Source organism: Jatropha curcas, chromosome 3 (assembly GCF_041381405.1).
Source record: "Jatropha curcas cultivar XTBG-Jc1 chromosome 3, XTBG_Jcur_1.0, whole genome shotgun sequence".
Taxonomy (NCBI): Eukaryota; Viridiplantae; Streptophyta; class Magnoliopsida; order Malpighiales; family Euphorbiaceae; genus Jatropha; species Jatropha curcas.
Window position 1 is genome coordinate 25,016,821 of NC_143153.1, and position 16,307 is coordinate 25,033,127.

General features: G+C 35.4%; 3 protein-coding genes and 2 long non-coding RNA genes across 5 annotated transcripts; 2 read left to right on the forward strand and 3 right to left on the reverse strand.

The window, feature by feature from the left end:
• Positions 1-1,998: 1,998 nt before the first annotated feature.
• Positions 1,999-3,521, reverse strand: LOC149497784 (uncharacterized). The gene is made up of 3 exons (XR_016319960.1): positions 3,412-3,521; positions 3,262-3,327; positions 1,999-2,104 (listed from the first exon to the last, which is right to left on the reverse strand). It is a non-coding gene; the product is annotated as an uncharacterized LOC149497784 (long non-coding RNA).
• A 224-nt stretch (positions 3,522-3,745) lies between these two features.
• Positions 3,746-4,819, reverse strand: LOC149497785 (uncharacterized). The gene has a single exon (XM_089719287.1). It carries the CDS (start codon positions 4,817-4,819, stop codon positions 3,746-3,748), a length of 1,074 nt encoding a protein of 357 aa, XP_089575413.1.
• Positions 4,820-6,842: 2,023 nt separating this feature from the next.
• LOC105636640 (Fasciclin-like arabinogalactan family protein) lies at positions 6,843-8,332 on the forward strand. The gene has a single exon (XM_012219964.4). The coding sequence runs from the start codon at positions 6,959-6,961 to the stop codon at positions 8,102-8,104; it is 1,146 nt and encodes a 381-aa protein (XP_012075354.2). The 5' UTR covers positions 6,843-6,958; the 3' UTR covers positions 8,105-8,332.
• Positions 8,333-8,481: 149 nt separating this feature from the next.
• Positions 8,482-9,245, reverse strand: LOC105636639 (egg cell-secreted protein 1.4). Its single transcript, XM_020680277.3, has one exon. The coding sequence runs from the start codon at positions 9,088-9,090 to the stop codon at positions 8,680-8,682; it is 411 nt and encodes a 136-aa protein (XP_020535936.1). The 5' UTR covers positions 9,091-9,245; the 3' UTR covers positions 8,482-8,679.
• Positions 9,246-10,810: 1,565 nt separating this feature from the next.
• LOC149497786 (uncharacterized) lies at positions 10,811-13,385 on the forward strand. The gene is made up of 4 exons (XR_016319908.1): positions 10,811-11,049; positions 11,266-11,401; positions 12,075-12,157; positions 13,151-13,385. It is a non-coding gene; the product is annotated as an uncharacterized LOC149497786 (long non-coding RNA).
• Positions 13,386-16,307: the final 2,922 nt, after the last annotated feature.

A 16,307-nucleotide genomic window follows, 5' to 3' on the forward strand; every position in this document is an offset into this window, starting at 1 on the left:
ACTTGATTGCACAAGGGTCTAGTTTAGTTCTATCCCCTTTTGGAATGTGAACGAAAACAGAGCACCCAAAAATCCGTGGAGGCAAAGATAAAGCTTGGGGAACGTCTACTTGACTACCAAGGACTTGTAAGGGTGTTTTATGATCCAAAATCTTTGTGGGTAACCGGTTCAGAAGGTAGGCGGAAGTAGCAAGGGCTTCTGGCCAAAAAAATTTCGGAACACGGGACTCGATAAGCATTGCTCGTGTCATATCCAGAAGGGTTCTATTTCGACGTTCAGCAACACCATTTTGTTGTGGTGTATAGGGACATGTAGTTTGGTGGATTAGACCATTTTCAAGGAAGAAGTTTTTCATGGCTCCGTTGACATATTCAGTGCCATTGTCAGAACGGAGAATTTTAATTTTTCGGTGGAATTGAGTTTGAATCATGTGGAAGAATGCAACAAATTTTTCAAACACCTCAGATTTATGCTTTAAAAAATACACCCACGTCATGCGAGAAAAATCATCCACAAATAACACAAAATATTGAAAACCAGTAGAGCATGGAGCAGGACCCCAAACATCATAGTGAATCAAACTAAATGCTTTATCAAGTATAGTATTGTTTAAAGGAAATGAAAAACGGTGACTTTTCGCAAGTATGCAAGTCTCACAATTCAAACAAGAGTTCCTATTTTTAAACAAAGTATGTGACATCCCAGGTTTGGGGCACAACACCTTAGGCGAATCCCACATCGGCTACGCACAAGGTGGAAGTCCTATACATAAAGGGTGGCAACCTTGAACATGGTAGACGCGTTTAAAACCGTGCGGTGTAGGGGCATCCGGGCCATCCGGGGACTACACCAAAGCGGACAATATCTACCTAGGTCATACAGTGGCATATGACATCCCAGGTTTGGGGCATATAGCATACAGTATCATCCAGGGAGACGCGTTTTGGGCTGGCAGAGTGGAGGTTTCCCTGGCCCAGAAACAAAACCGTGCGGGCTTGTGTGGCCCAAAGCGGACAATATCTACCATGGGCTGGGCTGTTACAATTGTGGCGGAGGAACAAGCCAAGCGGGGATCACTGTTATGGCAAGCGGCGGCGCTGGAAGCTTCGGTAAGAACCCTAAAATTCTCTCAAGTAATGAAAGAGATGGGGATGTGGGAAATAAACTACCCACTAGGCCATATTTCAAAAGAGAAGAAGGGTCTATGCTGTTCGGCCCACTACCAAAGCCAATAAACAGGACCAAAAAGGAAGAACAAGTGGAGCGAGCCCAATTAAATTCTGCTCAGATTCAGCCCAGTCCGGAAAAAGAAAATAAATGGATTCTTGACTCGGGTGCCTCACATACCGTCACTCATGATGCTTCAGATCTTATTACCTCAGAAATTCCAGAAAAAAACTTCATACAAAGTGCAAATGGCATGTTGTCAAAAGTGGAAAATGCTAGAAAAATTAAATTCAATCCTAAAATGGAATTGGAGCATTGTCTTTATGTCCCCTCACTCTCGCATAAACTTTTATCAGTCAGTCATATTACTAAAGAACTGAATTGTGTGGTTCTCATGTATCCTCAATTTTGTTTTTTGCAGGACATTCATACGAAGGAGATCATTGGGCGTGGTACTGAGTTTGACGGACTGTATTATGTCGATGACGTGGTAAAAAAGGGGGCTGTATTACTTGCTCATGGAACTGAGGATAGACAAATTTGGCTATGGCATAGAAGATTGGGACATCCGTCGGCAAGTTATTTACGGTTCTTATTTCCTACTTTGTAACATCCCTTCCCGGTCCATCCGTAAACCCGAATGAACCGAGCCGAAATGTTACAAACTGGTTGACAAACTGAACTGACATGCTGAAATCATAATGGATATTGAATATAATATCATGCTGATGTTATTTACATTAATAATGTACTGAATATTTACAAGACATGATGTTTGTTTACAAAATGAAATGGGCCCAACTGTGTGCCCTGTACATGCCATAAAAAGGGTAGACCAAAGATATACAAGAAAATGATTAGCTACCCTGAAGACTGAGTCTTCTACAGATGAACTGCAGCAGTTGTAAGCTGACTCTCTACTGACCAGTCTCAAAACCTGCGAGTTAAACAGGTAACTCGCTGAGCAAAAGAGCTCAGTGGATATCTCATCATAAAAAGAACAATGAAACACATACATGTATAGAAATAAGCATGTAAACACATATGGCACATATAAGCATACATATCATGATACTATTCTTTTACCTTGATGGTCTTTCTTTTTGTTTAATATACTGTATGATTCATGCAATGTGAAGTCAAGATATCTGTATAGCTCCATAAGGTTATAGCGAAACCGAAGTGATAAGAAAAACTGTATGAATACTGTATGCTTGGCTGCTATGGCCTTTATAATCATATCCACTCAACGGCCTTTAGCCGGAGTACCAAACTGTATGAGGTGCAGATCTGCTATCCTATGTCGCGACATGGTCTTATCTACATGGTTTCTACCGAACCTCAATGGAGCATAATGTTGGTATGGCAATAGTATAACATAACATCACGTTAATAGTTCATAACTCATGTTCATAACTTCATAAATCATAATGTTCACTTAATTTCACATCATTGTATGCTTTCATGTTGTTTGATCCATGTTCTAATGTTATATTTTTGTTTTAGAATGGTTGGAGGCATACAAGGTGAGCAAAGGAATCCAATTGCATTGAAAAAGAAGTCCAAAAATGCATGAAAACCAAAGTCGCGAGCACGCCTTGCAAAGTCGCGAGCGCGAGCTGCAGAAATGCAAGTCGCGAGCGCGCACTTGCAAGTCGCGAGCGCATAAAGGGCAAAATGAGAGGCAGAGAGCTTCAGGCCAAAGTCGCGAGCGCGCAAGTGCAAGTCGCGAGCGCGCGACGTGTTTCCAGTCTACGCGGTCGCGCGACGTGCTTCCAGCCTGCGCGAGCTGCACTCTTTTGGTCATATCTCTCAATATACAACTCTGATTTGGGTGATTCAAAAACCCATGTAAAGCTAACACATAGAGGAACAAATAACTCTTCTATGAATCCTCCTAATTCCATCATTTACTAGGGTAAAAATCAAGATGAAGTCACTAGTTCTTTTTCCAGAAAACCTGTTTCAACATTCCCCTGTTTTCTCACCATTTCCAGTCCTCTCACTCAACACTAAGCAATATAGGGTCTCATTATCAACACACCACACAAGTTCTCATGTAAGAAAAATGGTAAATGAAAAGAGATATCAAACCTTTACTCCAAAAAGCTTGAGCTCTTCTTTAGTTTCCTTTTTCTACTACCTTTGAACTTCCTTCACCTATAATAAGAATTCTTATCACTTATCTACGATATAACTCAATTAGAGGTTGAATAGCATAAAGCTTCAAGAAATTCTACTTACTTGGAGAACTAGAGGTTGCCTTAATGCTTAACTACCATGAAAATGGATGGAGAAGGGAAAGAGATGAAGAGAAAGATGAAGGAGATAAAGAGGAAGATGAAGATGAAGAAAACGTTGAAGATGAAGGTGAAGAAAATGAAGAACGCAAGGTCAAATGGAAGGCTCGTATACTTCCCAACCATCTCTTTAATTGTATGGTGCAATTACCAAATAAGACCTACATTTTCTACATGTTACCTTTTAATACCTCAACTTAATATTCTAGTGCAAGTAAATCCACTTATAAACCCATTCTACCCCAACCGGGTTTGGTTCGGCCTGACTCAACTCGATTCTATGAACTGACTCGACTCGGTAGGATGTCACAACAATTCTCGCTGCTTTCAGTTTTGCCGGTAGCCTCTTGGTTGCCCGAAGCTGTATTTGCTTTACCTGTACCTTTCTTTTTAATTTGGTTCCCATTATCCCACCAGTCAGGGTAACCAATTAGTTCAAAACAACCCTCCTTGGTATGCTTTTTCATACCACAATGAGAACATTGAAGTTTTAAGCGATCTTCCTGTGATGAGCTTCTACGATTTGAGAAATCTGATCGATTCTTTTGCTGTCCAGACATTCTGCTTCGATTCACTGGTTTTGCGATCAGGCCCGAACTTATGCCACCCGATGATGTATCATCGTCGCCGGAGGTAGCAGGTTTCAGTACTTGGATTCTTGCGGCCTCTCGACGAACCGAGGCATATGCAGCCTCTACTAAGGGTTTAGGCTCCTGTTTCAAAAGATCCTTCCTGACCGATTCGAACCTCTCATCGATTGCCGTCAAAAACTGGTATAATCGTTGCTCATTGACATATTTATTGAATTCTGCTATATCTTCTGGACATCTCATGGGGTTTGGCTGTCTACGATCAATTGTCTGCCAATACCCCTGTAGTGTGCTCCACAGCCCTTCAAGAGTCCCATTGCCTTGTCTGATGATACTTGCCTTCTTGTGTAAATCGTATGTTTGTAACGAATCTACACCACTGCCGTATGTTGTGGCTAAACCTTCCCACAAGGTTTTGGCAGTAGGGTAGTTTATCACACTGTTTACCAGACTGGAATCAATATTTTGAATGATCCAGGTAAACACAATTTGGTCCTCTTGATCCCATAATTGAAAGGTAGGATCTGTGTTTGGAGGAGGATTAGAGGACAGGTATTTTGTTTTTCCCTTTCCTCCTATTGCTGCTCGCATCAACCGAGCCCAGATAGCATAATTATCTCCTGTTAATTTTGTGGCTATTGTCAAATCTGTTTGAAGAGTTTGCTTTAACAGATTCGCAAATTGGAGGGCTATATCGTCTGGTAACATTGATTTAGTATTACCAGTCGTGTTGGAATTGTTTTCAGAATCACTTTCTGACATTATTTGGTTTGGCTTTGAAGGATCAATTCAAGGAGGGATTTTGGTAGATGATGATTGCTGGTTCTCTCCTTCTGGATTGAAGAACCAGCTCTGATACCATGATTGAAGATAGAAAGAAAGATAATTTAGAGGAATAGAATTTCTTATCATTCATTCTTCTGTAATGTTAAATTTATACTGTATACATGTATTAGTTTAGGAAAGTCAAAAATATTCTGCTCTATTGATTTTAGGCTTAATTTTCTCCTAAATTATTGGTATTTGACTTTCCATATTGTATCACTTAGTAAATGTTATAATGGAGATAAAGTTACATTTAAAGGAGGGTATATACAAAACATTAAATAAAATTATTATGCTATTTAATGCCACTTTCCCAACTTGAGTTACTAATTTGAATGATCCATCTACTAGTTTAAAAGTTTTAGATTTATTTTGTAATTGAATTAAAAAAAATTAAATTGTACGACAAAAGGTCAGAGGTGAAGCTACGTTTATAGAAAGGTGAGTAATCGCTCTCCTTACTTAAAAAAAGAAAATATTAAAAATGACTTGCTTTGACTAAGCTCGAATTTTGGCTATTCAAAAAAATATAACGTGACTTCACTGCTTTACCCCTTTTAACTTGCATGTTCAATTTTTGTCCCTCCCCCCTCTCGCTAGATGTAAATCCTAGCTCTGCTCTACATATGGTCAGCTGCTCTTGTATTAACCATCGAGTCCCTTTTTTATATTATTATTCATGTTAGAAAAGTGACAATTAAGAAAATTACCTACAAAGAAATTGCATTGACATAATTACCTCCCTCATTTGGTCCTGCCTAAGACAACTGGACTTACAATAGTAACATGGGTAATTCTAGTAGATGTCATTTTTTTGAAACTATGTTCAGAGAATATCAGTTTGATTTTTCAATTTAAATTATTGTCGGCTTGGGTTTATCTTTACCTTTATGCCCTTTTTTATTTTGTTAGGTGTTAATTTGTTAGTAAATCAATGTTTTAATTGCTTTATATTTCCCTTTTTATTAATTTCTTACTGTAATTATCAGTGTTTTAATTGTTTAGTGTTTCTTTTTTTATTAATTTCCTATTTTAATTATTGTTTCTTTTTTTAGTTGCTTTTCTTTTTTTTATTGCCGTATATTATTTTCTTATCGTTATTTCTTATTTTGCTCTCGTTATTTTCAGTCACCATTTGTTCTTCACATTATTGGCGTTGTTCCACATTTTCTTTTTGTTTTTTGGATTCTATTTCTTTTATGCAATTTATTTTTGTATGAGTGTATCAGCGACTTAATTTTTAGTGAAAAACTGTCACCGCTGTGGATGTTGTTTATGCTCTATAGAGACAATGTATGACTCTTAATTCTGTTTGAATTGATACTGATACAATATATATTTATATATATATTGTATATATACACCGTATTTATTGATATAGTATATATATACACACCGTATTTACTTGGTTTGATTTAATGTGTTAATTAGTATATATATATATACTGTTGAATCACATAAATGGTATAGGGATTTGTTCTTATAGATTTCGTATTTCTTTCTGTTTTCTTTTTTTTTTTTTTGTGGGGGGTTTCTTTTTTTCTAAAATTTCCTTTTTTTCGGCGTTTCCTTTTTGACCAAATCTGTTAGTTTAATGTTATTTGAAGTTACTTTAGATAATTTTATTTTATTTTTGACCAAACGTATTAATTTCTTAATATTTGATATTTTATGATATTTACTAGAAATTGAAACATTAAATATGAAATTTGTTTCGATGCCCCTAGTAACAGTCCCTAACTAACAAAGGGTAAAAATACTAACGCGTATGCATAAATTAAGCCCAATAAATTCCAGTCAAATATAATAGTTCCATTAAAACTAATGGGCCTTAACTCGATCCAGGAAGAGCTGCAAAATTTCATCAAATCTGATCATAGCCGCAGATCACATTTTTTTCTTTGAGATCGTACGGTCAAGAATCCATGCAAAGATGATAGACGACAACACACACATCGCGCTATATAAACCCTCTATCACCACTTTGAAAGCTCAAAAATCCATCCCGCCAAAACCAACTGAATCACAACAAATCCAACCTCCTCTCTCTCGGAAATTTTCTCTCTCTCTACAGCAATGAACAATCTTTTCAGTGAAAAGATGGCTCTGATTCTTCTCCTCTCTCTCCTCTTCACCACCACCGCTGCCATTGTTACAGTCCAAGAGCTTGACTCAGCCTTGTTCGCTCTCCGATCACGAGGCTACACTCTTTTCCCGAACGCCATCACCACGTCCGATCTCCGCCTCCTCCTCCTCACCTTAAATACCAGTTTTACCCTTTTCTCTCCACCGGACCCTTCCGTTTACTCTCTCGACATCTCCTCCACCGCAGCTGTGTATGTCAACTCCCTCCTCTGCCATGTTTCCCCTGTACACCTCTCCATGTCTGATCTGCGAAGCATCAAAGGTAATACTTATCTTGATACTCTCGTTCCTCCTCACCGTATGTCCATTGTTAGGTCCCTTGCTTTTGACAACGACACCGTTTCCGAGAGTATTTTGGTGGATGGAGTTCGGGTATCTGTTCCGGATATTTTTCTTGGGTCCGGTATTGCGGTTCACGGACTGGATGGGATTCTTGCTGCCGGACTTGGGTCAAATTCTCAGGAGCAAGCAGACCACATTGGTGATGCACCCGTTCTGTCGCCGGCGTCTTGGTTTGAGCGGGAATCTCCAGCGAGTTCTTCGAAGCCGTTATCTTGGTCTGAGCGGGAATCTCCAGCGAGTTCTCCGAGGCCTGTATCTTGGTTTGAGCGGGAATCCCCCGCGAATTCTCCGACGCCTATATCTTGGTCTGAGAGGGAATCCCCGGCGAGTTCTCCGACGCCAGTATCTTGGTCTGAGCGGGAATCCCCCGCGAGTTCTCCGACGCCAGTATCTTGGTCTGAGCGGGAATCTCCAGCAAGTTCTCCGACGCCGGTATCTTGGTTTGAGCAGGATTCTCCAGCGAGTTCTCCGACGCCAGTATCTTGGTCTGAGCGGGAATCTCCAGCGAGTTCTCCGACGCCGGTATCTTGGTTTGAGCAGGATTCTCCAGCGAGTTCTCCGACGCCCGTATCTTGGTTTGAGCAGGATTCTCCAGCGAGTTCTCCAACGCTGGAGTCTGGATTGAGGGCTAAGAAGGATTGGAATCAGCAAGGGTTTAATGGTGATTTTAGCAATGACGGCATTGAGATTGAAAATACAAAGTTTGCTAAGTACATTCGTCGATTTGGTTTGTGAGTTTCATAGTTGAAAAGACAGGGCAAGTATACATTTAGCGTGGGCTCTGTTTGGTTGCTGAGAAAATCATTAAAAATCAATCAGAGAGCTTGAAACTAATTTTTCTTGTTTGACTGGAAATTTTTGATGTAAAAAGTTCAATTCTTGAATATTCTTTGCTTGGATTGTTGATGCCACACAAGAATGAATTTGAATATAAAAATCCCTTGATCAAGATTCTAGTATTAATTACGTTTACTCTGTTTCTAGTTTGGTTGATTACTCTGTTCTTTAGTTGGATGGCCGTGATTTATCAAAATAATCTCTGAATAGCCAAAAATAGCTGTAATTCTAATTAAGTAGAGAAATGGTGATTTTGAGTTTGCAAATGAAATGGATTCTCAAAAAAAAAAATTGCTTATTCTTATTTTCAGGTGAACCAGATTAAACATTGAAAACCATAACAGACTCAGCACTCGGAAAAGAAATATAAAGATTAAAACTTTGAAAACAAACAAAACAAAACCCACAAACTTAAGCAAACCAAAAGGAAAAAACCATGGAGTTAGCCTGCAAGGCTAGTATTATTTCTTAGGTTAACCAGTAAGAAGAGAAGCAACAGCTGCAGGTGCAGAAGCAGGAGCAGGAGCAGGAGCTGTAAAAGAAGATGCATCGCAGTAGCCTCTCAGTACATTCCCTTCTTCAGCAGTGAAACCAAGGGAAGTAAGCATAGCAGGCCAGCAGTTATGAGTTATAATACCAATAGAACGACAGCACTCAGGTCCTATATCAGTCTTTCCATTTAGAAAAAATAGAATTATCTCATTTGAGCACGATTTTATCTCTATTAACGCATTCCAGCAATCAACTAAACTACTGCTTCCATCAACTACAAGCCTCCTTTCATAGTCTTCACCTGATTTGATCATGGGAACATCTCTAGCTGCAGATCCACTTGATATTACCAATATCAGACCCCAAATTAGAAACACGATTTTGAAAGCCATTTTGAGTTGGGAGTTGTTAGAGATACTTGGTTTGTGGATTTGGTGGAGTATTAATACTTGTAGCGAGTAATTAATTGATCATACGAAAAGGTTTGGGGGAAGATGATAGGTTTTAAGTGATGATATTAGTTCTGTAAGTTATGAATTGAAATTTTTAATGCAGTTTATGAGTGATTAAGTACTTACTGTTAAGTTTATCTGAAGGTCAGAACCGTTTATAACATGCTCAGAAACTTATAAACTGACCCTAGAATTTAATATGGTGTGTTATTAGTGGCAATTCGAAAAGCTTATCAAATTTAAAATCACTAATAATAATATAGTTAAGAAAATTTAAAATTTTAATAAGAAACTACTGCTAGTTGAATCAAATATTATGAATAATTTTGGCAATTTAATTCAATTTGCATTTTTTACATGCACGATTGGATTTAATTATATCCTTTAAATCAAGGGAGAAGCATTGCATGCCTAGGGTAGGCATGTGCGCACCCAAAAATGTTTTTCATATAACTCGTTGAATAATGGTAAGTAAAATGTTTCCACTGTCAATAATCGATTGGACTGAAATAGGTTTCCTTTATGTTTATCCTCATTTTAGCAACTAGTACTATATATATAGATTAATAGTAATAAAATGTCTATAAAGAGAGAGGTCTATGTTCATGCTTTCTTTTATGTTTTGTCGAAGCTTCCAAAACACAGAAAACCTCTTATTGTATGTGGTTTTTCTCCTATTAACAAAGCAAGCTATTTTGGGAACTAAAAAACCTAAATTTGAATTTAATATAAAATTGTAATTATATATTTTTGAACTTAGTTTTTAAATGTTTATTTTTCAATTATTCATCATTTAGATTCTTCAATTATCAAAAATTAAATAAATAATTTTTATTATACTAGTTTTTTTTTTTATTTCGTATGTTGCATGTTGATTTTTACTCGTTATATATTCGTTTAATTTTTTTTATTCATACAATATTAAAGTATAAATTATTATTTAGATTAAAATAAATATAATTAAAATTTTTTTTAACATGTAACATCTAATTGAAAATATATTTTTCTTCTCTGTTTAATAAAAAAATGTAATTTTGTTATTAATTAATTATATAAAATAACTAAAAATTTTCATTTACAATACTACAAAATCTTTTATAATATGACGTGTAATACCCCGAATTTTTATTTTCAAAACTTTTGAATTTTCATTAAATCAAAAATCAAGATTTATGATAATATGGGCTGTTAAGACCGAGTAATTCTAATTGAGCCCAAAGTTTTATGAATTGGGCCCAAGCCCAAAAACATATGATTTAGAATTTTCGTTTGGGTAATACTTAAAATTTCGATGAAAATAAAATGGAACACTAATTGTTAATCGATTAAAAAAATGTGTCTATATATATGTAACTACTATGTAAATTAATCAGCCTAAAATTAAATATCTTTATTATTAATATTTTATGAATAAATTGAGAAAATATTACGAAACTGAACAAAAGAATCAAATAAATTGAACCAGACCCAAAAATCAAATTAATTTTTCGAAAACCAGATAAAAATCCATAAATCAATTGAAAAACCAAGCTAAAACCATGATTTAAACCAAACCAGACTCGAATCGACCCAAACCCCATCCACCAATTAGAAAATTCTAGGAAAAAAAAAAAAAAAAAAAAAAAAAAGAGAAACGAGAAGAGAGACTCGGTGGTCTCTCTCTCGCTCTTCTCTCTCAACAACCCCCCCTCCCTTTTTCTTCTCGTTCTCCGACCACTGGCCGCCAAATCCGACAAATAGATACTCTAAAAATATCTACTCGTCGCAAGGAATTTGATTTAAAGTTTGGTTTGCGCGATTTGAGCCCGGATTGAGAGAAATCTCAACCGAAACATTTAGCACCGTTGCAACAACTTCTCCGGCGATTTCCCATCGTTTTCGATGACTTGAGGCGTCGAGGTAGGTGTTGATCGACTCCTCTCTTCTTCCTCTTTCATTTGGTGGCCTCCTCGTCGACTGTAATAGCCGGAATCGAAAAACCCAAAATGGGTTTCACCAAACCTTTCCGGTCAATTTCCGGCCAAATAGTTCATACTCACCTTGATTTGAATACATATTAGTGATCCTCTAATCGAAACGAATAAAATGATATATTGTTTGTTAATTTTGGTGAAGATTTGAATTTTCCGGCCACCGTGCACGGCGGCGGCGGCGTTCCGACGACCGGCCGGCGAGGCTCCGGCGAGGACTTCAAAGGCAGAATGTTCTCCTCTTCGCGCGGATCACGGAAATCAAATTCGATTTTCGATCGGTACACTCTAAAGCTTAATTTGCAATTTTTGAATAAATCCCGAGATAATTAATTAATGAATTTAATTAAGTAGTTAAATAAATTAAATTAGATATTGTTAAATATATTTCAATGAATATTAATTATAACTATAAGGTTGATGCTGAAATATAAATTCCTAGCTAATAATAAATTTTAGGAATTTTATTAACAAATAAATAGTCATAGAACAATTAATTATAGTGGACTGTGTGAATTGAATGGACGGATGAATAATGGTTATGGCGGATGGGATTAGTTAAATGTGAATTGCCCGATGGATGGGCTATGTGTTGACATGTGGCTTATGTAAAAATTTGGATAGTCCAGTTTATAGAGGAAATGCTGCCGAATTTTTAATAACACTTAATGAAGAATTAAATTAGTTATATTTTTAATAAGTAGTAACGACTAAAACTTTAGGTATTATGATCATTATCAGCATTAGGAATATCATTATTATTATTATAACTAGAAATTTTATCTAAAGGCTATAAATTAGAATAAATAAATAAATAGGGAAACTATATATATAGAAAAATATACAGTTTAGTTTGATATGTGAGTAAAATGAATAGTAACCAAAACTAATAATTAAGGTAATAGTACGTTTCTTGAATTAGACCTCTAATGTAGAATTTTCTTATTATGTTAGATGTTTATAAGTTCCGAAAGGTGGAGACAAATGCTGGAAGCGTGCAATAATAAAGATAGTCCTTTAAAGGACAATAAAGAACTGTGAGTAGTGTTAGATAACTAGTATCATCCACCTGCATTCATGCATTCACGGCTAAATGTTATCATGCATTATTTTGTTGAATTGCCATATCGTGCTGCACTATTTGTATTGCTTGATTAGCTGTGATGTGATATTACTGTGCCTTGTTTGTGTGGAATTGGGATGAAGTGGGTCACCATGGGTTTGTGAGACTGTTTCTGTTATATGGATCCTGATTCTGATTTCTGTTAGCCGGGTAAATGGGAGATCGGCGCCCCCGTGTGCACCTACTGTTCTGATCTGTATGATATGGAAAACCACGGGTTGGTCTCTTTGGGCGCACCTGATAATCTAGATCTGATCGCAGCCCGCAGGGTGGCCTCCTGTTGTGAGCGCTTGAAGATCTAGATTTGATGGAGACGACCGGGTTGCCTCCTGTTGGTATAAAAAAAAAAAAAAAAAGAAGAAGAAGAGATTATACTGAAATCACAGGTTGGCTTCTTTATTGGGCGCACCTGATAATCTAGATTTGATCGCAGCCCGCAGGGTGGCCTCCTGTTGTGAGCGCCTGATGATCTAGATTTGATGGAGACGACCGGGTTGCCTCCTGTTGATAAATAATAATAATAATAATAATAATAAATAACAAAAAAAAAAAAGAGAGAAAGACTGGAAAAATAATGAGAGGACTAGTTGTGTGAGGATTGAACCGGTCGGCCAGAATAGGGGATTGGCTCCCTGGTGCACACGTGAGAGGATGAGCCATGTGGGAGGACGGCTCATCGGGGTTCGGTGACTCCACTGACTAATTTCCACGTGATGTGATTATATGAAAGTGATAATACTTGTGATTGTTGTTGTATTGCCATTTGTATGACAAACTGCATGATCTTATAATTAAACGGTAACCGGATAAAAATATTTTAGCATCTGTGTGATTGTGTGGGGTGAGAGGGTTATCTAACCCTACTCATTGAGTTTGGCGCTCACCCCTGCCTACTATTTTTTTTCAGGTAATAGAAAGAAAGGAAAGCCCTATGGAGTTGAGACACTTATTGTAGAAGACTGTTAATGATAGAAATAACGATGTTAAATATAAAGGTAGAGTTCCACAATTGTATTCCAGTTGGGTCGTAAATAAATAATAAAAGTTCATATTAAATATATGAACTGTATTTTAGATGCATATGTATAATAAGTAAATGGGCCTGAATCCATAATTATGAATAGAATGTGAGATTTAAATAAGTTAGGCTTACTACGGGCTTCGGGGGCCTTAAGCCCACCCAGGTCCTAGTGCCGGTCCGGCCCACGGAAATGGGTCGTGACAAAGTTGGTATTAGAGCATAAGTTGGGCCTTAGGAATCAATTGCGGAACTTAGGAAATCGAATATAGGACTCCTATGTTGGGATCGGCCGTAACCAACAAAGGAAATGTAGTCTGGATTGAATTCCATTTTAGTGCCGGTGGACGCATCGTGCACGAGAATGGAAGGAAATCTGTATGAAACTTAGGATGAGAACTAAGGGTACATAAATAATAGGAAATTATACATAGGTCTGGGTAACTGACGTTTATAAACGAAATATTTTGAGTTTGCTAAATCCCCTCTATAAAATTTTGAAGTAGAGGATCAGTTGGAAATTGGTGTAATGGCCTGATCACCCAGTACACTATGATTCGACAAGAGACACTGCTTCGGAAATTATTTGAAATGGTTTAGAAAAGAATTTGGAGTTTGAAAGACAATACGAAAGTGGATTTAATTGAACTATGATTTGAGAAAAATGTTTTATATTTGCTTATTGGAAACTGTTTTGAAGTTGCTATTAATTGTTTGGTTTTATTGTTTTGTCGGCATGTCAAAAAAAAAAAAATTGTTTGATTTTTGACTTCAAATTATTTACAATGATTGCATGTTTGATTTATTTTTGTCATATTGTCTATCCCGAGGACTAAATTAGGCTTATAGAAATTGATAATGATAAACTAATAGAGATTAAATTCTAGAAATGTTATGGTTAGAGAATAAAAAGTGAAAATTATAATTTACATTACATTAAGGGTTAGAAAAGGAGGATTTAGGACAAATAATCATACTAGATAAGAAATCCTCAATTAACCAAAGCGAAACTTAAGATGTAACAAGAGAAAATTTGTAAATTTCTCAAGTATAATATTAAGGAGAATATAAATTTATTTGAATAATTAAATAAAGTCAAACGTAGAAACGATAAATTGTGTTTAAGTACAACAAAAGGTAGTCGAAAGGTAGTTGATTGGGCAATTCTCTGACATATAGAATTCAAATAGAGTTATTAAAGCAATATAAAAGACAAAGGTAATTTAACCATAAGAGTAAATGTGAAGAAACAAAAAAATTTTGATAGGTCATCTTGAGGTGAGGCAGAATAACTAAACATAATAAAGAAGCAGGTAAAACTTCTTTTGAACAATTAGCATGAAGGGTCAGATTTTAGGTGTTTTAATATAGAATTAAAAGTGGTTAGTAAATAATTGGTCAAAAGTTTGAATTTAAAAATTTGATTAATATGGAAAATATTGAGTAATGGTTAATAGAAGAAATTACAAACCATGAAATAATTATGAATCTATTGTAATAAAATGAGCAATTAGATTGAATCGATAATAGACTTATGGAACTAATGTGGAACTAAGGGATAGTTGGTATAATTTAAAAAAAAAAAAAATTAACAAGGTGAAAATTTAGTTTGTAATAAATTTAGTAGACATTATATAATTAAGATCCTAGTACATGTAGGATACGTAAAGGGCTAGACTAAGTTCATCAATCTATAATAATAAAATGAATGTAAAAGATGATGAATAACTTTAAATCACAAATGGGAAAAGAAATGTGGATGTTGTAGGAAAAATTAATAAATTAAGGGAGTTATGTAGAAAGGACTAATACTATTTATTAATCTAAGTTAAGTATAAGAAAACTTATATAAAATCTGCTTTAAAGACTTAAGTACAAAATTAGATCGAGGTGCTAAATAAAATAAAATAGAATAAAATAAAAGTTAATAAAATTTGGTCAAAGATAACTCACTATGATGAAGTAGAGATTGAAAAAAATTTGAATAAGAACTTCAAGAAACAATGACCTTATGACGAAATTAAATTTTGCGTAGAATGATGGGTTTATGCCATAGATTCATGTACCCATAGTTAAACTCTTTTAAGGATAAGACTTAAATGAGGAGACAGGGAGGATAAAAGAAAGATTAAGATGAATTAAGAATCTAAAGAACTTGGATAAAAATTAGGGGATATTAAATAGAAAAAAAAAATGATGATGATGATAAATTACATGAATAAATAAATAAATTTAAAATAATAATAATAATAATAATAATAATAAATCGCTAATGAAAATAACTTTTGGAAAAATTCAAGGTGTGGACCAGTCTATTTGACAAACTAATAATAGAGAAAGAAATAGTAATAATGGAGATTAGAATATTCTTGGTTTAAGATGATTATTTAGGGATGAAATATGTAACATCAGATTGGAACTAGATGATTTGAGGATTGTCCTCGTGGAGATAGACAATTCATTTTTGTGTTAAATACAAAAAGATTTTAGAAAATACAATGGGTGTTGATTTTCAAACTTGATGAAAATATTTTTATACCACGATTGAGATTGGTTTTGGAATGAAATGAAAGTAAATGCAAATTTCTATTAAAAGAATTTAAAGGTTTTGTGTAAGTGACATGCCGATGTTTTTAAAAGTGGAAAAAGGGAAAATTATTTTGAAAGTTTTTAAATAGCCAGTTACCCATAGAATGGTCAACCTAGAATATAGTTGCCAACTCATTAGTTGAATTTTTCAATAAACGATTAAGCTAATAATTTATATTGGTGAAACAATGTATAGTGGATATATTAGTAAATGAGGACTCTTAAATTGCCCAAAAATCTTTATTTAGTGGACACATTAGATGAAATTCACATGAGATAGCCAGTATTGCAGACTATTAGTACAAATGAATCTAATGAGGTAGAAATTTTCTCAAGAACAAGAAATACAAATCAATAACACTTAGAAATAGATACATTAAGAACTGAAAGTTTTCGTACTCTGCCATATTGAGTATAGTGAATTGGGATAAATCCAAACTAAAAAGACTTGATATTT

Bases quoted from the DNA above. Each gene is read 5' to 3' on its own strand.
- LOC149497785 (XM_089719287.1), bottom strand. From the start codon at position 4,819: ATGTCAGAAAGTGATTCTGAAAACAATTCCAACACGACTGGTAATACT.
- LOC105636640 (XM_012219964.4), top strand. From the start codon at position 6,959: ATGAACAATCTTTTCAGTGAAAAGATGGCTCTGATTCTTCTCCTCTCT.
- LOC105636639 (XM_020680277.3), bottom strand. From the start codon at position 9,090: ATGGCTTTCAAAATCGTGTTTCTAATTTGGGGTCTGATATTGGTAATA.